This window comes from Hippocampus zosterae, chromosome 1 (genome assembly GCF_025434085.1).
Source record: "Hippocampus zosterae strain Florida chromosome 1, ASM2543408v3, whole genome shotgun sequence".
NCBI classification, from domain to species: Eukaryota; Metazoa; Chordata; class Actinopteri; order Syngnathiformes; family Syngnathidae; genus Hippocampus; species Hippocampus zosterae.
The window spans coordinates 25,926,004-25,951,312 of NC_067451.1; the positions used below are offsets into that span (position 1 = coordinate 25,926,004).

General features: G+C 42.9%; 1 protein-coding gene across 6 annotated transcripts in view; it reads right to left on the minus strand.

The window, feature by feature from the left end:
* atp8a1 (ATPase phospholipid transporting 8A1) overlaps positions 1-25,309 on the minus strand; it is a 123,683-nt gene that overhangs the window by 56,338 nt on the left and 42,036 nt on the right. For 5 of the 6 annotated variants that reach the window (XM_052073278.1, XM_052073256.1, XM_052073267.1 and 2 more), the window contains 11 exons: positions 24,604-24,731; positions 20,677-20,754; positions 20,512-20,600; positions 18,471-18,515; positions 14,933-15,005; positions 10,486-10,591; positions 9,375-9,457; positions 7,942-7,991; positions 7,222-7,291; positions 5,794-5,878; positions 3,500-3,639 (listed from right to left, as the gene is read on the minus strand). In XM_052073278.1, coding sequence (XP_051929238.1) covers positions 3,500-3,639; positions 5,794-5,878; positions 7,222-7,291; positions 7,942-7,991; positions 9,375-9,457; positions 10,486-10,591; positions 14,933-15,005; positions 18,471-18,515; positions 20,512-20,600; positions 20,677-20,754; positions 24,604-24,731 — 947 coding nt within the window. The remainder of the gene's footprint in view (positions 1-3,499; positions 3,640-5,793; positions 5,879-7,221; positions 7,292-7,941; positions 7,992-9,374; positions 9,458-10,485; positions 10,592-14,932; positions 15,006-18,470; positions 18,516-20,511; positions 20,601-20,676; positions 20,755-24,603; positions 24,732-25,309) is intronic. The other variant, XM_052073289.1, reaches the window with a different exon arrangement.

A 25,309-nucleotide genomic window follows, 5' to 3' on the forward strand; every position in this document is an offset into this window, starting at 1 on the left:
TTTCATTAAAAAAGTATTTTGATCGATAAATAAATAAACCTGTGGTGGTGCTGCATCACCAGAAGTTGTTTGCGATCAGCAGTCTGCAAATGCAGCTTGCGATCAGAGCTGTTGCGCCATATCTTTTGTTGTTATTATTATGATTCTCATTCAGAGTTTGTTTCATCTGCAATTCACTGATGGCATTGTCAAAGGATGGGAAGGTGGACAGGCAGAAGAAGCATTTTAAAACAGTAGGCGTATGTACAACAGCTTCTGGACTTGGCACGCTGCAAAAGTGTGTCTCATGCCTCAGTGTCAGGTTTCTACTCAGGCAGGCAGTGATTTCCTTTTCACAAACTATTGTATACATTTCATTTTTAGGTTTTGTTCATGTTAGGGGCCGTTATGGCTGTTGCTCATCATGGCATGCGTGTGTGTATGTGCGGGCGTGCATATGTGGTGATGGGTCGATCGCGGACTGGTGGTTGGTCACTTGAAAAGTAGATCTTCGCTCAAAAAAGATTTCACCCCTCTGGTCTACAGCCTTAAAGAAGGGGTTTACGAATTTGTAGTAGTGTTGTAGGATTGGAAGAAAAAGTTGTCATATCAGAAGAGAAATGAATCTTTTGTGACATGTATTATTTCAGGGAACTTTTTAATTGATTATGTTAAAATCAACTGAGTGAGCAATATTCTGTGGGAGAAAAATATATTCAGGAGTTGTATTATTCCAATGAAAAAGTCATAATTCCAGGAAAGAAAAACTCTCCAATATTCTCAAATATTTGAAGAAAAAATAATAACAAGTAACTAATAATAAGAAGACAGTTCTATTTCTTCAATTTTATTGCAAAAGCAATTTTCTGATGAAAATATAACCAACAAAAAATTAATTTTATATTGAACCTTGAGTTTCATGTTTATTATGGTTTTAATGAAGGAAAAAAAAGTCCCATGAATTTCATGGGACTTTTTCATGGCATGAAACATTTTGAAAATAGAATATAATATCAGATTCAAGTCATAAATGTGAACGATCTAGCCGCTCTTGTTGATCACCCAGAACAGACACAGCAGGTTTCTGGGCTTTGGAGCCAGTGTGTCGACATGTGCGACGTTGACCACAGGAGGAGGGAAAAAAAACAAAAAAGCAAAAAACCCCAAAACGCAGGCTCTTGAGTACTTGAGAGCAAAAACTCGGCAAGGCCCAGAGGGACACTTTTGGAAATGAGAGGAACAAGGCTAGATCTGATCAACACTTGCAGTGGCCTTGGGCTCTTTTGTCTCACTGATGTTAGATTTATTCTTTGTGGGTTCTGGGGAGAAAAAGACCTCACTTGGATCAGGATTACAGCCCCCCAGCCAGGGTGGTACTACAAAAAACAGCCAGGTAGTCAGGCCAAACGCTGCTCTTCTGCAGCGACAAAACATGTGACGGATGAATTTGCATATCAGTGTCAGCCAATGTGAAGATTCTATACAATGTAACTCATTTGTCACAACGCTAGGTGTCTATGCACAATCTAATGAGTTTCTATGCAATAGCTTTAGGAAAGATTCTGCATTTACAGTGACAAAACAAGGAGTTTTGAGCGCCTCTGTTAAATTTTGATGACCGCACCACTCCAAACTGCAAACACAATGATAAATATTGTTATATAAATATCTTTCTGACAGTGACAAGCACGACTGAGCACTACAACCTTCATTCTGCTTTCATTTGCGGAGGGTTGCATGTTTTGATCAAACCAATTCAGAATGTACGAATACCTAATAATTAACTTTATAGCTGCAATGTGGCCCGAATATGCACCCAATTTGTCATTTTAGAGGCATTAATGTTTTATACAGTGTTACTCATTCATAGTTGTGCAGTCATATACTGTGTTGGAAATAAGCTTAGTTTGTATTAATCTAAGGTCTCAGATCTTAAATTTAAGGACTTTTAACTTTGAATTCGGCTTATTTGTGCAGTATAAAGTTCATAATCTATCTTCTTTATGAAGTAGTTGTGAAGGACTGATATGCGCTCCAACAGTGTTGATTGTGACTCGAGCGCGCCCTCATGTGGCTCTATGTGACATTTTATAATTTTATGTCATAACCCACAAAGTGGTGGACAGGACATGAAGTCTTTAATTTGCCCAGTACACATTACATTTTCCACATTAGAAAACGTCTCTGTTTACTTCATGATAGATTGCTCCCACTTACGCGTGTGTGCAGTGGTAAAAAGTGCCAAGTGGGTGATTAACGACTGTGGCCTGCCGTGTTTGACGGGCGCTTCCTACTGGACTCACCTCTCACAGTACCAATTACCCGCGTCTGATCTCACTCATACATACACTTGGAATTTGCACCGTTATCCATGTTTGCTTACATTGGCCAGTTTAGTCAGTATTTTCAGTTTAGTTGAGTCTGATGTGAAAACGGGGACATTTCAAATATACACTTGTGAGCTATTTGATCAAGTGTTGCTCTGCAGTGTTGTTTTTCCTGTATTAAGGGTTAAAGATCTAGCGCAGAATGAGGGGAAGATCAACATGGCAATTTGAATCTTTCTGTTGCGGTACCACACCCATAACAGAGGCAGGATATCCGTACTGTAAGCAAATGCGGGAATGCCTGAACACGTTTCGTTAAAGACGTGCCATTTTGCGTTGAAAGCAATTGTCGCTGTCCAACAAGTATTGTATTGGTCAATCCATAGTTTGGATTGTCAGCCAAGCCCTGCACGGGTGGGTGATATGTCCTTAAAAGAAAATATTTATTGATTTGTCTTTAATGTTTTATTTTCCCCAATTCACTTGGAGAATAAAACAAATGAAACCGATTTGATTAAAAACAAGTCGGACAATTCGGGGTGTACTCTGTCTACCGCCGGAAGTCAGCTGGGATACGCTTCAGCACACCCAGGAACTTTGTGAGGATAAGCGGCTCAGAAAATGGATGGGTGGATGCTTTTTGGTTTTCTCCCATCGGGTCTGCTTTTTTTTTCCTCAACCAAGCGTACAAATGGTCGCCTTAGCCCAATCATTTATGAAACCAGAGTCGTGAATACATTTGAATTGAAACATTTCAACAACGTTGAACAATTTAACGTCAGAAAATGAGTCGTCAAATTGCATTATTCGGCTGGTCCAGAGAATGTGTGTTTTCACATATTGAGTTGTAGGCAAAGTGAAAATGTTCTAACCTGACTCCAGCAGGCTCTATTCCTGGTTTATACAAAACGACGAGAAAATAATTAAAGCCACTTTTTTGAAAAACACTGAGTTGAAGGTTTAAGCTAGCGCCGCTGTTTGCAACCATAAAAATTGTAATGAATCCATAATATTGATGAATTGACAAGCAACACGGCCCTGTGGAAAAATAATATAATTTCTCAGGCCGCCACATCAATTCCGCTTATACTACACTGTCAGTTATGGGCCCTTAACATGGTCAGCCCGTACAGAAAAAAGAGAAAATGTATGCCTGGTCGTAATAGAGGTGTGTTTGTTTGATTTCCCCATACCTTCTCGATGAGTTCGTAGCTCTCCTCCATCTTGAGGGCTCTGTTCTGCAGGGAGGTGCAGGCCCGGTGGTGAACCTCGAGCCACTGCTGATAGGAGGACTCGCTGACGTCTGCCACAGCGAAGCACAGTGTGCGCAGCCCTGGATGGTGATAACGGTAATGTGATGACTTTCATAAAAAATTATAATTAGTGTAGAGTTGTGTATGTCTTTTATTTTTGAAATGTTTATTTGTACTATTGATTATTCAGTACGAAGTATTGTTATCATTTTTACTATTATTTGGTTTTATTATGTTTAAGTTAATATAGCTCACTTACACCTGTTATTTCCATGATATCCACTTTATCTATTGATTACAATGACTTAAGCTGCTTTTAGGATGAATAAAGTGCTTAGTAGGAAGAAGTATGCAGTTTACTTGTAGCCATTGAAAACAATATATAAATAGGCATGGAATTCAATCAACTGTCATTCGATTGTGTAGGACTATCAAATATCATGTCCTGTGAGTGCATGTTTGGTATACAATGTAAATTTCCATCCATCCATAATCTGAACCGCTTTATCCTCACGAGAGTCGCGGGCGCGCTGCAGCCTATGCCAGCTGTGTTCGGAGAGTAAGCGAAGTACATCCTGAACTGGTTGCCAGCCAATCACAAGGCACACATAGCCACACAACTATTCACACTCACAATGACACACACCTCGGGAAAATTTAGAGTGTTCAATTAACCTATCGTGCATGTTTTTGGGAGGAGTCCAGAATGCATCCTAAGCAGATGGCCGAGTTACCTCATCTGGCTCCTCTCAAAGCAGGGGAACAGAGGCTCTTCTCTGAGCCTCTCCCAGACGACAGAAATTCTCAGCCTACCTCTCAGGGAGACCCACAGGAGGAAACTCATTTTGGCCACTTGTATCCAGGATTTTTTTTTTTTCTGTCAGTCACAACCCACAGCTCATAACCATAAGCATGAGGAAGCACAACATCTATTTAGAAGATTTCAGTAAAAGCTCTATGCATTCATATTCTATTGCATCTACATTTAGGCTGTGGGTGTCCTGGTGCCTATCCCACCTGACTTTGAGCAAGGGGCAAGATACACTCTGAACTGGTTGCCAGCCAATAACCAATAAACGGGCACATAGGGAAACATGGTATCTGTAAAAATCATAACAAGGTGTCTCGGTTGCTTGCTACGTTTAATCTACTCTGGAGCAATACCTAACAATAAAATAACAATATAAACAAATTGTTATTGTCAATAACAATAAAAAATAACAAAAGCAAAACTAAGCTAAGCTAACTAAGCTAAAAGCTATGATGGACAGTCCCTCCCACCCTCTCCAGCCCGCCCTGACAGCACTAGGTAGCTCCTTCAGCCAGACACTGTTACACTGTTACACTGCAAGAAGGAGAGATACCGACGCTCGTTCCTACCGACTGCTGTCAGGCTGCTGAATAAAAATAGCAACAGTAATATTAATAATAATTAATTGATGTGAAAACAACTGTAAATAGCACTGCGATTTATCCATTTTGTATTTATATTGCACTTAATTGAACGGTGTTTGTTTGTTTTTTCTTCTTTCTTCCTACATTCTTGCTGCTGGAGGCTGTAAATTTCCCCAGTGTGGGACAAATAAAGGATATCTTATCTTATCACTTATTTGCCACCAGGGAGCAGTGTAAGCAAAGAACAGCAATCAACTTACAATGCATGTTTTTGGAATGTGGGCGAAAATCAGAGTACCCAGAAAAGGGGGGGGGGGGGGGGTTAAAACAAATATATACAGTTCATTCATTCATTCATCTTCCTAACCGCTTGATCCTCACTAGGGTCGCGGGGGGTGCTGGAGCCTATCCCAGCTGTCTCCGGGCAGTAGGCGGGGGACACCCTGAATCGGTTGCCAGCCAATCGCAGGGCACACAGAGACGGACAACCATTCGCACTCACACTCACACCTAGGGACAATTTAGAGTGTTCAATCAGCCTGCCACGCATATTTTTGGAATGTGGGAGGAAACCGGAGCACCCGGAGAAAACCCACGCAGGCCCGGGGAGAACATGCAAACTCCACACAGGGAGGCCGGAGCTGGAATCGAACCCGGTACCTCTGCACTGTGAAGCCGACGTGCTAACCACTGGACTACCGGGCCGCCCAATATATACAGTATATATATGTATTTTTAACCCCTGTGTATACAGACAGACAGACACGCACGCACGCACGCACGCACACACGCACACACACTTTGAGCGGTTGAACGGGAGTCACCAGAAAGACACTCACCCTCTGTGGCAAACTGCTCCAGATGTTTCAATGTAATCTCTTTGTAACGGGAGCTGTCTGACAGTCTGTCATAGATCACCGTGTCCTGAAGACAAACACATACGCTCACTGACAAGTGGTACACAAATATATCAACATGTGTTACTACATCCATACATTGCTATTGAAGTGAATTGTGTTGTATATTTTTTGTTATTTTATGTTAACTGTTTCTATAAAGCGCTTTGTTACAGATTCCAGCTGTTCCTGAAAGTGCTACATGAATAAAGATGTATTGCATGGTGTTGTAGATGTATTGCATGGTGTTGTGGTTTTATAGTGTTTTGTAGAACACTGGTTCTCCAAAGGGGTACACGTATGCCTCGAGGGCATGTGAAAGCACTTCAGGGGGTCCATGACATTTTTAAAAGTAGCATCAATGCAAATTAATCAATCAATCAATCTCAATAGTAGCAGTGGCCACCCTGCCATCAACAATGACAATGATGCTCAGTGAAGCACAAGCCCAAGTGTCTCACTAAAATTCAGTTCAGCACATGGATGGAATTATCAGTGTTGACAATTGGTAATGTAGTCAGTTTCATTAAATAGACATCACAAAACGTTAGGGATATTTAGCTTTCAGGTGAAATTTATGAAAAATGTAAAAGGTTCACGCTACAGTGATATCATGTCATGAAAGTAGGACATTTGCACAGAAGGATGCACTGGTGATTTCCTCATCTCAAACAATTAATTGAAACAAAAGTTAGAAAAAGTGGTGGGGAGATCACAACATAAAAATTCAACGTCTCAATAACTCGTCATGTGCCCTTAAGCATCAATTGCAGCAACGATGTCTCATGCTGTTCACAAGACGACTTCTAGTCTGCTGGGGCATGACATCCCACCGTCTTTGAATGGCAGCCCTCAGGTCATTGAGGTTTTGGGGTGCAGAGATTCGAGCCTCTACACGGCGATTCAGCTGATTCAACAGGTTTTCAATAGCATTCAGGCATCACAATGGCTATGTACTGTTGATCCATTGTTTGGTCTCGTCTTGGTCTTGTGATGTCAAAATGTGAACAGCGACAAAAACAGCTCTAATTGAAACAGGACATTTATTGGACGATTCAAGGATCAAACATCTCTTGTGAATTTTGCCATTAAGAGAACAACAACAAAAAGTTCTGAGACATTTAACAGTTGGACATGTGCATTCAAAACCTTGAAGGAAGTCACATTAAGTTCACCTCTAAAAGTTTGAATGCATTTTAGCCTCATCCTGAAATTTCACCTGAAAGCTAAATATGCCTCACTTTTTGAGAGTAGCGTATTACTATAGAGATGGTTTTTCTGTCTATGTAGCACTGATGATGATGATGATGATAAGGATGATAGGGACGGGTAGGTTTTGTGCTTTGCCATGGTGACAGACAAGACACTCACAGCTCCTTTGCAGTAGAGGCGGATCTTTCCGGACGGCGTGCGCATGATGACTGACATTCTCTTCCTCACACTGCACGAGCGAGAGAGAAGGTGTCATCTTGAGGTGTTGCAGCCAAGAAATTATCGCACACAGTTTGAGCATAGCATGCGGAGTATCAAATTAGACAACATGGAGGTGGGTAACAGTATAGTAACTCACTGTAAGAAACCATTAGAGTTTGCTGGAATCACAATAATATTCAAGTGAACAACTAAGACTTGGAGTAAAGCCACTGCAGTGTGTGACATCTGTGACAACCGCTTGATCCTCTCAAGGGTCGGGAGGCATGCTGGAGCCTATCCCAGCTGCCTTTGTTACCAGTTAAGGTGAGGCACACCCTTAACTGGTTGCCAGGCAATCGCAGGACACACATGGCCGAATCACAATTCAGACTCACAATCACACCTGGGGACAATTTGGAATGTTCCATTAACCTGCCATGCATGTTTTTGAAATGTGGGAGAAAGCCGGAGGACCTGGAGAAAACCCACGCAGGCACAGGGAGAACATGCAAACTCCACACAGAGAGGCAAGGACCCGGAATTGAAACCATAATTTCTGGACTGTGACGCGGACATACAAACCAGTCGCTTAACGTGCCGTCCCTCCGGGCCAACATAAAAATAAAGGCAATCCAGCATATGCGAACCTGATAAAATGACACTGTATTCATACTGTACCTTGTAAACTCCAGTACGTGAAGCAGCTCATATTTCTCCTCGCTTCCCATCTGAAAGCACAATAGACAACAAGGTGGGACTCAATTAGCATGTTTAATTGAACCAACCGCAAGGCATGACAGCAAACGATTAGGCCGATGTGGAGTGTTTGGACGGGTCTGATGAAGCTGGAAAGATTACAGCAACGTCTCTGAGACACAATGTTCTCAGGAGCAGCCGAAAGAGGGAAATGGTTCTGGCCTCTTTCCGCCTCCAGTGCAGTCATCAGGTTAGCCAATTAAAGGAACAACAGGACGGATGACCTGCACACTCTGCATCGGATCAAAGGATCATTGTCGTGGACATGTGGTATTGCATTATTCCTTACAAAGGCTGTCCAAACTTTTAGAAATGGGTGGATTTTTGTTTTTTAGGGGGGTGATTGGTGGGAGGTTCAACATTTATGATCGGTGACAAAATAAACTGTGTTTTTGTTAGGACTGAGCATTTCATGAAAACTTCCCTAATCACTATTCCGGAGACTCAATCAAGTATTTTTCCCAATGAAAAAAAAAAAAAGATTATAACAACTCTGAGCAATGACCACAGTCGAGGTCCCCTTAACTCTGAAAAACAATATTGAACCTTGGGGTGAAAAAAGAATTCACAAATTGGCTGAATTGGAATTGTTTGGGAAAAAAAAGCAAATAGGACATTTTTTTTATTTTAACGTTAAAAAAACACTATCACAAGGTATCAAAGTAAGCAGAGATGCAAAAGTATGACTGCGCTAACTGTGGAGAACTTAACCATATTCACGGTAATAGATCACTACGGTATTCAAATAGTTACATTGAGTGTTACATTTTATTAGTCAGTGTTGTAGAGTGCAGAACGCAGTGTTAAACAGTGTACAGTACATGTTTCTTTCCTGCTTTTGTATATACTGTACATGCTTTGCTTTCTTAAAAGGCTTATAACACTACAACATCAAAGCTAATGAATGGCATTTTGCATTTTGTTGTTAACATTAGGCCAAGCTAACTTTTCTAAGGCAAAGGTATGTTGTTTTTAGTTAGACAGTACACTTCAACTGAGTGGTTCAGTGGCAAAAAACAGCTCCTCTTAAGCTTACATTTTACCTCGCAAGCAAAAAATTTAAAAAAGCCATATGATGGCTTATATCTCGCATAACTTATTCATGCACCCTGCAACCTGATAACATGTCTAATGTAGTAATCGCTGTCCCTGAAAGAGTTATGTCAGGTCACTCATATCTCAAGGCACAACTGTATTTACAAGGACGTTATATGTCAAAATCCAGCAAATGTTACACAGTTGATTTTGATAACTATGAGTTCATAGAAACATTCCACTGATTCAATCCCACATGGTAGAGGAAAGAAAAAACTATGGACACTTGTGTGTATTGTGTTGCAGGGGATTAAATTTACCATTTCCACAATGACGCTGTCTGGCGTTCTACCAGAGAACACAAAACCCAGGTTGCGTGCAGCTCTCACCAGAGCGCCTTCATCTTGGAAATAAAGAAAAAGTAAATAAATGTTACACACAAGAAACCTACGCCGGATATGTTTTCATAACAAGGGCTGTGTTTGTACACCAGGTATCTTGTGGCCGAGCTTGCACAAGGCTGCTGCAGGGTGAGAAAAAGCTATCTGCTTATTTTTTTACAGTTCACTTAACAAGCTCATCCCCCACTTCGCTTGAAACCCCAAAGCTCCTCCACACGAACACCATTGCTGTATGCGATCAAGCAAAAAATAAGCACAGAATGTCACATGAAGGAACAGAATCATGTTTTGGGTTTATTGAAAGACAATCTTCCTTCCTATTTAGCATGTGTCAATTGTACAGCATATTTGTATCTGTATGTGCTGTTCGTACCACTAATAATAGCATTGCATATCGGCTTTAGTCTACTACAGACTGGTTGAAGCAAGTTTCAGCAAATCTTTTTCCCTCGTCATATTTTTGGAATGAGAGTCCACTCACTGTTTACATTTGGAGCAGCAAACAATGCCTCAAGGGATGCTGACATTTTGCAATTCCATTAAGAGTGTCCTTTTATTTTATTTTTTGTGGTACATTTACATACTGCTGCTAAGGGCACCAGGCATGTTTCAACGCAATGCTGCAACATGCAAAGGCTGCAAACCTTCAGCAACAGGATTTTTTTCTTATTTGTTTCTGCTTCCTTATAAATAATAAAACAGGTGATTTATTTATTGTCTGTGGCATACACTGCATCGCTCTCTCGCTTTCTCGTGTGTGTGTGTGTCAATGCATAAATAAAGAAATATTATATTATATCATATTCTTCATCTTCTTTTAGATTTTGAGGTGATTTTTTTTTGCTCATACTAAAGTGAATTTGTTACAGACTAAAATTGCCACCATTATAAAATCTTACAAAATTGTCAAGGTTTTTTTTTTTAATTTTAAAATCCTTAACTGACAAGTGGAAAGAGAAGTATGTGTATCTGCAACTTGCGTACATGCATACACATGATAGGCTACTTAAACATGTGGGGTGTGATGTACCTGGGGATGCCGCCTGGTAGGTGATTTTTCCATCGTTGTGCTCGGGCACTGCGGTGTGGCAGATGGCCATCATGGTCATGAACTCCAGAATGACAGCAGCTGTAGGCTAAAGGAAGTAGAGAAAAAAATAATATGACCTTGAATTATGCACATAATATATATATATAATAATGATGAAAACAAAAAAAAGAAGAAAGAATAAGGCTTGAAATTAGGTGTAAAAAGTGGGTTTAAAATGAAGAATTGGGTAGATAAAACCTCAGAAGAATAGGTATAAAATACCCCAAAACTGAACCTACGTATTGTCTGATACATTTTTTACTTTTACTGTTACGGTACATTCGATTTTTCCGATACAGGTATTTGGTATGGCAACTGGAGGATGTAATAAAAACTAAAATAGATTCTGATAGGCTAGACAAAGAATCGACCAGTTTTCATCATGGCTTCTGTGAACTTGAAAACTAATGTGCGGTCTTGCATCTGCACTTATAACCTTTTAGACACCAATCAACAACAAACTGTTCACCACATATCGATTTCTCGAATGACAGAGGAGAGAAGAGGATTTGTTGAAAGGTCTCATGGGTGTTTTAAGAGCACACTTATCTAAAGCAGGTTTGTGACTTTCATCATCTCTGAAAGACCTCCGAACAAATGCTCATGTGCTCTGAGGATAATTACATCATTACTAAAAGCTTCATTTATCAGGTTCGCAAGCTGGTAGTAAGCACAAAACAAAAACATTTACTTGTTTACAGTATATGCAGTAGATACAAACAGGGAAAAAAAGGGTTAATCTGATTTTGAGAGCATTTGACTTTTATTCTAGTTAGGAATCAGCAGAATTAGTTCACTGGATGTTTTCACCTATGAGATATTTTAAAGCATTAATCTGGTTTCCCACTATGTTACATACATACATACATACATGCATACACAGACCTACAATAATGTCTAAACCAGGGGTGCCCATCACGTTGATCTTGATCTACCGGTAGATCTAAGATAGGTACCAAGTAGATCCGAGGAGTGTCAAGGAGAAAAAAAAACAAACAACCATTTGTTTGTCTTTGTACATGTTAGAAATATATTTTTTGTTTTAATGTACGCTGCACCCTAATCATCCTATCGGTCTCATTTTCACAAATCCCCATTTTCACCCAAAAAATATTTAAAAAATAAAATAAAGCAGGTAAATCTTGAATTTACGGTGGCATTTGATTACATCACCGGAAGTTGTTAACGCTCAGCAGTCTGCAATTGCAGCTTGTGATCAGAGCTCTTGCGCTCTATCTATTATCGTCATTATTCTCATTAAAGAGGTTGCTTCGTGTACAATTCACAGAGGGCACGGGCAAAGAATAGGAATCTAGTACGGCCCAGGGAAGCACTTTAAAACGGTACGTGTGAGCTACGATAGTTACAGGCTGTAAAAGTGCATTGTATGCCTTAGTTTCAGGCTGTTTCTCATCATGGTGTGCCTCTGTGTGTGTGTGTGTGTGTGTGTGTGTGTGTGTGTGTGTGTGTGTGTGTGTGTGTGTGTGTGTGTGCGCGCGCGTGCCGGTAAGAGTAGATTCCGGGAGGTTAGTTCATCGAAAAGTAGACCTGCGGTCCAAAAAGTTTGGGCACCCCTAGTCTAAACACTTGCACAATCTAACCCGCAGTCTTGTATCAAACAAATCCTGTTTTCAACATGATGTTGCACTTGTTAGGGGTGTTTTAAATGTGCACCTTGCTAGAGTACCTTTTTCAGCACCGATGCTACAAGGGCCATCTTATCCCATGTGTGCAAGAGGGATGCGGGAAGTTGCACACTTTTATGGCTGTGCAGATTCTCCCAAGGACTTCAGTCTTTCATTTATGCACCTTCATGCCAGATACACACTCTGGATGAAGCAACCTAAAAAAATGTAGGTGTTCCCTTTCAAATCTGCCCTTGCACACATTCTCCTGTCAACTGAAACACCTTTTCATCAGGGATGGATAATTTCAAAAATGGTCCCTACTTGGCCAGAGGGAAATTCATTTTAAGAGTTCTATAGAGATGGAGAAACGTTCTGTAAAATGTATTTTTGTTTTATGTCCAGAAGGAGGAGTTGTGCGAAAGTGTGGATGGAGGACAGTTTCTTGGTCATTTTTCGAAAGAAAAGAGAAAATGAGAGGGAATTAACAGTGCCCCTGCTGCTCCAGCTAAGCAGCGATCTCCAATTTGCCTCAACTGAGACCTGAGGAGCCAATAAGTTCAGAATAGTTGACAAAATTTGTCACGATTAATCAGTGAATTATTTGAGTGATTGGCCAAACCACAATTGTCATCATTTTTTTTTCTCTCGCATTGTACAGTAAACCAAAAGGTAATTTTAGTTTCAAATGTACGTGCATTCATGGAGATAAGACACCCGCTATTGGCGTTTCCTTGCCAAACTAAATTGTGTGCACAAACGGTCGGGATTATTACATTAGCTTTTTTAGTCACCCATGGAAACTCTGCTGTGGTACAATAGAGAAAATAAATAAGGTAGTGGTGCTGGGGTGCGGGGGACGGTGTGTGTGAATCAAAAGGGTCTCTTGAAAATGAAAGTGCACAGGTTCTATTACAGTACAGGTGGCCATGAAAGCCCTTTTGTCTTGGTATGCTAATCAAGTTTGGGTTGACAGGTATCCTCTGAAGGACGAGACGCTGTGTATTTGTTGCATGGATATATGAAGGCCAAACCTTCCTGCAGAGTTTAGCTTAGGCTTGTAGCTGTGAGCGTTAAGGGGTTATTATGAAAATGAGGGCCTTGAGGTCAAACGCAAAGGGCCGATGAGATGGTCGCATTGGTGAGAGAATACTGCGCTGTCTGCCATCGACCCAGACCCCTGACCCACACTGACTGGTAGGTCGTCACCTTCTGTCACAGCAACGGTGACGGATGCCTACTTACGACATGGACAGAGTGGTAAAACTTGACGGTCCATGGAAAAAGATGGTGGCTTTGACTCAGGAGACTATAAAGCACTAGGGGAGAAGTTTATTTTTGTCGCTGCTGTGGTTTAATTGTATTCACATGTGATGTCAAACCTCAACAAAGAGTCAGTGAGCAGAAAAGGTGTGATTCAAGCTATCAAACTGGACAGCGAGAAAAATAATTAAATAAATAGCTAGCTACGGTAGAACGATAGATAGAAGAAAAGGGTTCAGAGGATTATGTGTTGCATATTGGTGGTCTATGTTAAGTAATAAGTGTAGTTCACTCCCATTTTGTTTCAGCGGTATGTAAAGACATGCAATAATACTATAATATTAGAGTATAATATTGACAGTGACATGCGATGTATGTTGTGGCCTACCTATTGATGAATTATGATAAATCAGTAAGTATAGAGTGCAAAAAAAACTCTTTACAGTATATGCATCGCAAGTATGCATATGAACTTTATGTATATATTTTTTTCCAAAGGATACACAGTACGATAGTGAACTATTTGTTCCACCATAAAACTATGGATTTTTGTGAAGTAACATTTCCCATTCTGCCGTACAAGAGCGCAGGCAAAAAAAATCAAGAACAAAAAAATGTAAACAAGTGACCCTTTGAATATCTCTGACAGACACACAACAGAGAGTAACTTGTATACAAGCTTAAGGCTAAGGTCCATATTTTTAATTTCCACGCTAGAAGTAATTTAGCATTAGCTACATGCCGCTTATGTTACTTTCTTACATATGTTAGCATCCACTCGCTCATATTCATTCATTCATTTGTGTATATAATTGAAAAGTAACGGTGTTGTTCATGTGAATGTAAGAAATGTTTCTCAATACGTGCCGTGTGTTTGGATTAAAAAAACAACAATAACAACATTACAGACTGCAACCCCCTTTTCACCCAAAATTAACTGGGATTGGCTCTCGCTAACCAGCAACTTGAATGAGCACAAGAATGATGGATGGATGGATGGAAATTACACCAAGCAGCCTCACGCTTTGTGTTCCCAGTTTGTTCCCCTTCTGGTTCAATGGTTATCATCACACAGCAGCACCACAAAAAAAAATCCCCCAAAACACAAAGAACTACAAGGTAGCACATTTTGTTTGTACTCCAACTGTAAAACTGAGATTTGACTACAGTTCTCGCAATGGAAAAGGAAATAAATGAGCGAATGTGCCTAACTAATTGTGGTAATAATGTGAACAACCTTTCAAGGACAGTTTTAATCAAAATGATAGAAGAGGACATCAACAAGTCAAAAACACGTTATTCTGCTTCAGTATCAATGACAGGTACCATAAAAAAGACGTATGATACAAAACGTTCCATCGGGCTGCGTCAACACACGAGCACCTCAAAACCAAAGGTAGCGAAATCAAGAGGACACTAGACACATTTTGAACCCACATCGTTTTTTTTTTTTTTTTGCTCTGAGGGGGAGACGTAACTTGACAGCCGACTTTACTCACATGATTACTTTGGAGGTTTTCCAGCAAGCTTGGGTCAATAAATCCGGACTCCTCTGACAAGTGCGTGCTGTGCCTGGAAAGAGGACACAACACGCGTCCAACAATAGTAGAACACAGCGGAATAACAGTGCAAATGACATCCACCATAATATTGTGTAAATTTAGGTCAAATTGTTATTGTTTCACTCATAAAACTAAGCTAGAATTTGTTTTTACGATCATCATTTGGACTAATTTTGATGCTGGAATAAATGTTAATCCAAATGAGCCAACAAAACTGTCATAGAAGCAACCAGGAATCCTTTCATATATTCTATTCAAATGACACCACAGCTAAGTTCAAATTGGCATATGTTGTGAAGAGCATCAAAATAATGGACCATGCTACTTGATGACGCCCTTCTGTCAGAGTACTGAAAGGTATACATGGTCACTTCCATGTGTTAAGGGAAAACAACAAAGTATCAACCCACATGCTGTTAATATAGTAAAACAATGCTCAACAGTACGCAGAATTGCCAAATTAAGCCCAAACTTAAGAAAGGATTAGAAATAGCATTAGTTCCTTTCAGTGCTACAAATGATTACTATTACAAAGGAGAATTCATCTGAAAAACACACTGATAACATCTTTGATGACCAGAATGTGACAAGCCGAGGGGGTGTTGCTGGTTCATAAAAGAAAGAATATCAATATCCCTGCAGCTGTACTGTTGGCCTGTCTAGCGGCCGCTCGCCGGCTGTCCAGTGGCTATCGATCCAGCATTCCATGATAAATAGCGTCCAATAAATCAGGCCGACAGCAGCTTTTACCCGTGGTACTGCAGGCTTGATAGAAATGTTACCAGCAGTGCATGCCATAGAGGGGCGGCCATAAGTCTTCTCAAGCCTACAGGACCGCTTGGACGTTCACTCCCATTACTGTGCGAGGGCAGAAAGCTCACAGAGACGCTAACAATTAAAACACAACGTGGGCTGGAGTCTTATGTGGGGGAGATCTTCTGGAGGTTTGTGGGAAAATGTATTGAAATACACTCAGGAGTCAGTCGGGGAATTATGGCTGCATTTTAGAATTTGCACTCATTGCTGCGTGATGCCATGCTAAATTTGTGAATAATGTGACAGTGGCTCACATTATTAAATACCTTTATACTATTTAGGAATCAGCCGGTGCCTCATTATTGATGACCACTTAGGTCTATTTTTAATGTTGGTCATGAGTGGTGGTAATTTTTGAAGTTCAACGTTGTGTAGCAAGTTTGTTGGTGAATTTGTGCATAGTGAAACGCAAATATGAGGGCAGGGGGTTTAACGTAATGCCACCTGAAGGGTTGTGTCACAAAGCGGTTGTAACTCAATTTGAATTTACCACACCTGATTATCATTTTTCGTCTCTTTTAGACAGATAAGTAGTTGAAACCGAATCAACAGTGCCGTTACTAATTGCAGCAAAGTGACAGACTCCATTTTGCCTGCACTGCTTCAAGGCGCAATTTGTCAGTCAATAACTCGCTTAGTCCAAACAAGCCTCACATTTTGTTCCTTTATAGATTAAATTTGTGAAACACGAGCTACATGATTTTTTTATACAGTCACATTTACACAATGAACCACAAATATTACAGAGGATTGCTGATGTTGCTGGTGACATGATGCATGTGCGACCACACGCAGCAATGCTACATTTCAGGGGGCTTACTAATTAACATGTGACATTAGCTAATGCAGCAACAAGGACTGCATAGGCTGGCTGCACAGGAAGACAAAGGAAAACCTCTAAGCTCTCTTCGGCCATCAGTCAACATGCTGGTGGTCCTGATGAAACCTTTCAGGCTCCAGCGTGGTCACTTATTGATTGGCTGCCAGCCCAGCAGGGTGCTGTCATGACAGGAACATGGGGGCTGATGGCTCTCAATCAATTACCGTGGGCTGTTCTCAAACTAAAGATTAATATGATGGAGCCCTGAATGGGTTGGTCACTGACCTGTGGAAGGGTGGTATCACTTTGTTTCATTACAAGATAAGTTCTGATTACAATGCAACAATTGTAAGGCAATAAGGCTGCCATCTATTTCATTGATTTCTACAAAAAAAAGTGGAATAAAGCTTCTGAACAAGTCGGGGATGTCAAAAATGTGGTGAGATATTCAAGCTTTAACTCTCAGTATACACCAACATTGGATGCCGAACCTGTCCCCGACCGATGCCCATGCTTTATTGAGTTATATTTTTTTAAATTGCCCATTTTTGCTTCAACAATAATCGAAGAGTTGTGACAACGTCAAGATAAGAGCCAGTCATTACTGTGTTTTAATAAACCTCCAACAAGGATGAGCATGTTTCGAACAATATCACTGTTTGACTGTTAAATTTGGCATTTAAAAAAAGAATGATTTTGATTTCAATGTAAATGGTAAAGGCAATGCACTGCCTTTTTTGTTGAGTTTTAGAGAATATATATAAAATATAAAATGAATGTTTTTTTTCCTGCTTTCATTTTTCTTGTCTTCAAATCAGTTTTTCATTGGTGCATTTTAATATTTGCATATTGAAAACTTTCAATGATTATACTCTGTATGCTTAGTTTGAAGGACAACTATGTGTACAAGTTTCCCTTCTTCAGATAGCTGCAGCTAGCAGATATCTTTTTTTCTTATCGGCAAATTGTCGATACACACACACACACACACACACACACACACACACACACACACACACACACACACACACACACACACAATCACACTCACACAAACATAAGTACATAAGCTATTGTCAGAAAGAGCCCTTATTCCTAAACTTGATGATTTGGTGAAAAGCTCCATGACATCTGCATGTTTACAAAGTGAAGGACTTTAGGCAGAGGAAAAAAAAAACATTTGTAAATTGTGACAACAAACATAATATTCAAAGAAAAATACCCACACAAACTCAAACGGCAATAGTCTGAAACCAGCAGCTGCTTTCTTTAGAGAGACAACAGCTACAGTGGCTACCCCTTGGATAACATCAAGAAATATTTGTTAAAAACTTGTGCTCGATGATCTAACAAACCTAAGAGGCGAATTAGGTTTGTTCTTGTATTAATGAGCCATTCTGTACACAAGCAACACCACATGCATGACAGAACACTCAAAACTGGTTTCCGTTGAAAGAAAAAAGAGCAGAGACGAATTTTCACATTCAATTCAACACCAGGCATCAACAGACAGGCCCCGATCACCCATGCAAAAATAGTTACGGCATGCTGTTATAGCCCCGATTAATACCAAAGGAGATAAACCTGTGAATACGTGTGCCCGAGAGATAGTTGTGTGGTTTCATGTGTGCTACAACTCAGCACAGCCTCAACCAAATCTGCAACAGTGGTGTTTGAAATACGATTAAAAGCTTTGTCTTCACATCACAACAGTAACACATGGCGAATCCACTCCCTCACATTAGTAAGCGCACAAAGAAACAGGGTTGCGTTCAAAGTCACATATCCACCAAGGCACAGCAGCACTACAACGTGACAAAAGCAGCCCATTCATCTTACCAGTCATCCTCCGCAAAACTACCATCCTCGGTCTCGGGCACGTGACTGTTGAGGCCAATGTAGGAGGGGGGGAAGCAAATAAAGACTGATCGTTAATGTGTTTTGAATACTAATCATGGGTTATTATTCTGGGATAGTTTAGGATGCTAGGAAAGCTAGGCGCTAAATTGTGAGGATTTGGTTGGAATAGGAATGTGTCTACTGCTTCAAAGCTTAACAAATATATAAATATCAATATTAAAAAAAACATTTTCACCTCAATGTATTCAAATGTATTGTGTTATAAACTCGTAAAACAACAATAGTAAGCATTTGGGTAGCTGCTACATTCAGCAAATTGTGTCATTTAGTGATTAAGAAACTATAAAATCTATTTCTATATCGTATGAACTCATCGACATCAATCTGCATGTATAATCCACTTCGATGTCAAAGTTGGGATGATTGTGTGCACTACAATCGGTTAAACAACATCTCTCCTTGAGATTTGGACTCCATTGCAGTGGAATTAATTCATGTCTACACCCTCGGGGACAGCTTTATTAATTACAGCAGGCCTTCATTTGTGGAGTGGAACACATGGAGGCAGTTGTGTCAGTGCTTTGTGTGTGTGAGCGTGTCACCCAATTACAAGTCACGACTTTGCACGCACTTGTGCTAAAAATGTTCTCGTGTGTCCCTTGGAAAAAAATAGAGCTATATTATCACACATTTTTCAGTTAATGCACAAAACTCAAACAGTGGAGTTTGTTTATTCCAGATGAAGACGCATGCAAAGCTATTTATAAACAACACTACTAAAGATTGTTGACGCTACCTTAGGCGAGCAGTGAAATAGGACATCTGCGATGGGAATAGACGGACGGCAAAGCATCACACGGCAATGCCAGCTTGCGTGGAATGGGAAAAATGAATGTAAAGAAATATATCACTAAGTGAATGTTGTTGAAGCTTTGCCTCATTACGAGTCATCTTGTCTGATTTACGTCCAATTTAAATTAAAACAATCTCTTAGACTGGAGGCTGACTGAAGTACACCAGTGAGAGTTTTTGACCCAGACTGACAGACCTCCTTTAGTCCATCCATGCCAATCAAAAAATAAAAATAATAAACCCCAAAAATGTTTAAGAAACAGTTTGAAATGGTGGCTTTTCATCCACGGTCTGGAGAATACATCTAAAAGCAAATAGAAACAATGTTCTGCGTCAGGATGGTTGTAGAATACTGTATGTATGTCAATCAATTTTAAATTGCTTTTATAATTTGGCAGTAACCAGTAGAGGGCATACTGTATGTAGTTAGGGCCTCCTAAGTGACCTGTGGGAAGAAGTCATTCCTGATGTTTTGGAACCCCGCTCACCACACATTTAAAGTGAAAGTGGGTTTTGGTTGGAATCTTAGTCCCCATTGCCTTTCTATTCCACCATTGCGCTCCAGTTATGCTGCTCTTCTTTTGGGAAAAAGAAATTGGTGGAAAATTATTTCTTTGTAACCAAGAGTGAAATCTTAAGCCTGATATTTTATGAAATGATAGTGCAACAAAGAATTAGTTTCCACGATTGAATCTTATTTCTTAGAATACCTTTTTTTCCTTTCATCCTTTTTTTTAAATACAGTCCTAATCAAACTTTTGTTCTCAATTATTTTGTCTGCACATCATCAATCAAGCTTTTCATTTAATTCTAATGGGATTAATCATGCACTGTCATGCACAAAATGGCCAGCATGAGCACTTCCCTCTCGACCAAAAGCAATTCTTCCCAGAAGAGTAAAACGTTGGAGAGTGGTTTAAAGAAATGAGTGGCAAAATAGGTGTAGATGCTTCTCTGCTCTCCAAAACGTTGGGCAAAAACAGCTGAGGAGCTGTCAAATCTCGCTGCAGCTTTTATTTATAGCACAGAAGATGTGACAAAGCTGCTAATAAGCTGAGGGAGGAGAGAAAACAACATGTCCTAATGAAGGTGAAAGTGACAGAGTCGCAAGCAAGGAAGGGGATATGAGGAGAAAAGTGGGGAGTGGAGTAGGAGCGGCGTTACGTACCCGTAGGCCACACCGGCGATGGTGCACTTCTTAAACTGCATGACATTGCAGGTCAGCGTGCCCGTCTTGTCAGAGAAAATGTATTTCACCTGGGCAGGAGGAAGAGGACATTCAAGACGGAACACAATCATCACGTCAAAGATAAGGCACATTGCTTTTTATTACCTGGCCCAACTCTTCATTTAGGTTGGAGGTGCGGGCCATGGCAGGTGTGTTTGTAGGCTCGTAGATCATATCATTATCCTGGCAAGGTCACAAAGAACAATCGCGTCAACCCACGATGCAATTGCAACGGCTCAAGCATTCGTCCCCCTCTTCAATGAAACAATCAACTTCATGATTAATGTCACAACTTTATCCATCCATCCATCCATCCATCATCTACCGCTCATCCGGGGCCGGGTCGCGGGGGCAACAGCTTTAGCAGGGAAGCCCAGACTTCCCTCTCCCTAGCTACTTCTTCCAGCTCTCCCCGGGGGATCCCAAGTCGTTCCCAGGCAAGCTGGGTGACATAGTCTCTCCAGCGTGTCCTGGGTCTTCCTCGGGGTCTCCTCCCGGTGGGACATGACCGGAACACCTCACCGGGGAGGCGCTCAGGAGGCATCCGGATCAGATGCCCAAGCCACCTCATCTGGCTCCTCTCGATGTGGAGGAGAAGCGGCTCGACTCTGAGCCCCTCCCGGATGACTGAGCTTCTCACCTTATCTCTAAGGGAGAGCCCGGACACCCTGCGGAGAAAACTCATTTCAGCCGCTTGTATCCGGGATCTCGTTCTTTCGGTCACGACCCATAGCTCGTGACCATAGGTGAGGGTTGGGACGTAGATCCACCGGTAAATTGAGAGCTTCGCCCTTTGGCTCAGCTCCTTCTTCACCACGACAGACCGATACAACGTCCGCATCACAGCAGACGCTGCACCGATCCGCCTGTCGATCTCCCGCTCCCTCCTACCCCCACTCGTGAACAAGACCCCAAGATACTTGAACTCCTCCACTTGGAGTAAGATCTCCTCCCCGACCCGGAGGGGGCACTCCACCCTTTTCCGACTGAGGACCATGGTTTCAGATTTGGAGGTGCTGATTTTCATCCCAACCGCTTCACACTCGGCTGCGAAACGCTCCAGTGAGAGTTGGAGAGCCCCGTTTGAAGGAGCCAACAGCACCACATCATCTGCAAAAAGCAGGGATGTAATACTGAGGCCCCCAAAACGGACCCCCTCAATGCTTCGGCTGCGCCTAGAAATTCTGTCCATAAAGGTTATGAACAGAATCGGTGACAAAGGGCAGCCTTGGCGGAGTCCTACCCCCACTGGAAACGATTCCGACTTACTGCCGGCAATGCGAACCAAACTCTGACATCGGTGGTATAGTGACCGAACAGCCCGTATCAGGGGGTTCGGTACCCCATACCCACGAAGCACCCCCCACAGAACTCCCCGAGGGACACGGTCAAACGCCTTCTCCAAGTTCACAAAACACATGTAGACTGGTTGGGCGAATTCCCACATACCCTCAAGGACCCTGCTCAGGGTGTAGAGCTGGTCCACTGTTCCACGGCCGGGACGAAAACCACACTGCTCCTCCTCAATCTGAGGCTCGACTTCCTGACGGACCCTCCTCTCCAGCACCCCTGAATAGACCTTACCAGGGAGGCTGAGGAGTGTGATCCCTCTGTAGTTGGAACACACCCTCCGGTCCCCCTTTTTAAAAAGAGGGACTACCACCCCGGTCTGCCAATCCAGAGGCACTCTCCCTGTTGACCATGCGATGTTGCAGAGGCGTGTCAACCAGGACAGCCCCACAACATCCAGAGCCTTGAGGAACTCCGGGCGGATCTCATCCACCCCTGGGGCCTTGCCACCGAGGAGCTTTTTAACCACATCGGTGACTTCAACCACAGAGATAGGAGAGCCCACCTCAGAGTCCCCAGGCTCCGCTTCCTCCAAGGAAGGCGTGTTGGTGGAGTTGAGGAGGTCTTCGAAGTACTCTGCCCACCGGTTCACAACGTCCCGAGTCGAAGTCAGCAGCGCCCCATCCCCACTGTACACAGTGTTAGTGGTGCACTGCTTCCCCCTCCTGAGACGTCGGATGGTGGACCAGAATTTCCTCGAAGCCGTCCGGAAGTCGGCTTCCATGGCCTCACTGAACTCTTCCCACGCTCGGGTTTTTGCTTCGGCGACCACCGAAGCCGCGGTCCGCTTGGCCAGTCGATACCCGTCAGCTGCCTCTGGGGTGCCACAGGCCATAAAGGCTCGATAGGACTCCTTTTTCAGCTTGACGGCATCCCTTACTGCTGGTGTCCACCAGCGAGTACGGGGATTGCCGCCACGACAGGCACCAGCCACCTTTCAGATTGGCCGCCTCAACAATAGAGGCACGGAACATGGTCCATTCGGACTCAATGTCCCCCGTCTCCCCCGGAACATGGGAAAAGCTATGTCGGAGGTGGGAGTTGAAACTCCTTCTGACAGGGGATTCCGCCAGACGCTCCCAACAAACCCTCACTATACGTTTGGGTCTGCCAGGACGGACCGGCATCTTCCCCCACCATCGGAGCCTACTCACCACCAGGTGGTGATCAGTTGACAGCTCCGCCCCTCTCTTCACCCGAGTGTCCAGAACATGCGGCCGCAAATCCGATGATACAACTACAAAGTCGATCATCGAACTGCGGCCTAGGGTGTCCTGGTGCCAAGTGCACATATGGACACCCTTATGTTTGAACAAGGTGTTCGTTATGGACAATCCGTGACGAGCACAGAAGTCCAATAACAAAACACCACTCAGGTTTTGATCGGGGGGGCCGTTCTTCCCAATCACGCCCCTCCAGGTATCACTGTCATTGCCCACGTGAGCATTGAAGTCCCGCAGCAGAACAATGGAGTCCCCAGCAGGAGTACTCTCCAGCACACCCTCCAAGGACTCCAAAAAGGGTGGGTATGCTCAGCTGCTGTTTGGTGCATATGCACAAACAACAGTCAGGACCCGTCCACCCACCCGAAGGCGGAGGGAGGCAACCCTCTTGTCTACCGGTGTGAACCCCAATGTACAGGCACTGAGCCGGGGGGCAATGAGTATGCCCACACCTGCTCTGCGCCTCTCACCGTGAGCAACTCCAGAGTGGAAGAGAGTCCAACCCCTCTCGAGAGAACTGGTACCAGAACCCAGGCTGTGTGTGGAGGCAAGTCCGACTATATCCAGTCGAAAATTCTCTGCCTTACACACCAGCTCGGGCTCCTTCCCTGCCAGAGAGGTGACATTCCATGTCCCAAGAGCTAGCTTCTGCAGCCGAGGATCGGACCGCCAGGGTCCCCGCCTTTGGCTGCCGCCCAGCTCACATTGCACCCGACCCCTTTGGCCCCTCTCATGGGTGGTGAGCCCATGAGAAGGGGGACCCACGTTGCCTCTTCGGGCTGAGCCCGGCCGGGCCCCATGGGTGTAGGCCCGGCCACCAGGCGCCTGCCAACGAGCCCCACCTCCAGGCCTGGCTCCAGTGGGGGGCCCCGGTGACCCGCGTCTGGGCAAGGGAAACCTAGATCCATTTATTTTTATCATCATTGGGGTCTTTTGAGCCGTGCTTTGTCTGGCCCCTCACCTAGAACCTGTTAGCCATGGGTGACCCTGCCAGGGGCATAAAGCCCCAGACAACTTAGCTTCTAGGATCATTGGGACACACAAACCCCTCCACCACGGTAAGGTGACGACTCACGGAGGGGCACTTTAATTTAGATTTTGTTATTAAATACACCCAAAAGCCAAAAACATGTCTGTAAATTTTTCGGGGGATTGTGTGTACAACGCTTGGAGTGATAGTATTCAAGTCAAAAGGGGCTCTTTCCTAGCCAAAAAAGTGGCTACTGAGCTTCAAGTGTCAGACTGTTGTCGGCATGTTGCAAAAGAAAGCTCGGAAGAGCAAAAAAAGGCATAGAAGTGGACATCCTTGGAAATGTCCATGGGTCAAACACCTGTTGGGAATTTTGTCATCCAGTTCCTAGTGAGAACAGCAAGTTGTACAAAAAAGTACATCACAAATATGCAAAATATGGCACCGCAAAGATCCGCATGTTCGTATATAGCTGAACCCTCAACTCACCCAATTGATGAAGAAGGCTTGGATGAACTTGATGACCTCGAGAGTGACCAAGAGACTGATGGGGATCAGGTTGTTGAACAGGATGATGAAGGTGAGGAAGTTGAGGCCAAAGTTCGCCGCCCCGCCATCTATCGAGGGGAGACGGGTTTGAACACAGGAAGTGATACACAGGAGGCTCGTCAGCACTGGCTTCATGAGTATCCGTCAGTGAAATGTTAAGAGCCCGCAGCTACTTCCAGCCAATGGTCCCTCTTATCCCAAAGCAGGGAGAGTGTGTTGGGTTAACACGGAGCATTAGCTGGAAATTAACCCGTCCTCTCACCCATGAGTCAAATTTAACGTCCCATAGATTGACAGTGAGGGACTGTGGTGTCTCCATTGTTATTAGTGTCTCAGCAGCAGCCTTGGCATCCATCATGATCCAGGCAATGAATTCCAAATAAAGCACTATATGCAAAATGATGCCGTTCCCTCACCCTCCCTGCCTCCCCCATCTCAAAAAGTGGCAATGATCAGCGTCGAACCCCATGGACACTAAACATGAAAGCAGGAGGGATGTCATTTACCTTTCAACAGCTTGCGGGAGCTTGCAAGAGTTACCTTCCTCAAGCCAACTTCATATTAGCATTGAGAGGAGGGGCCCCTTGTCATGACATAACAAAATAAACCAAAATGAACAGATGGATGGCAGGATGGAAACTACACT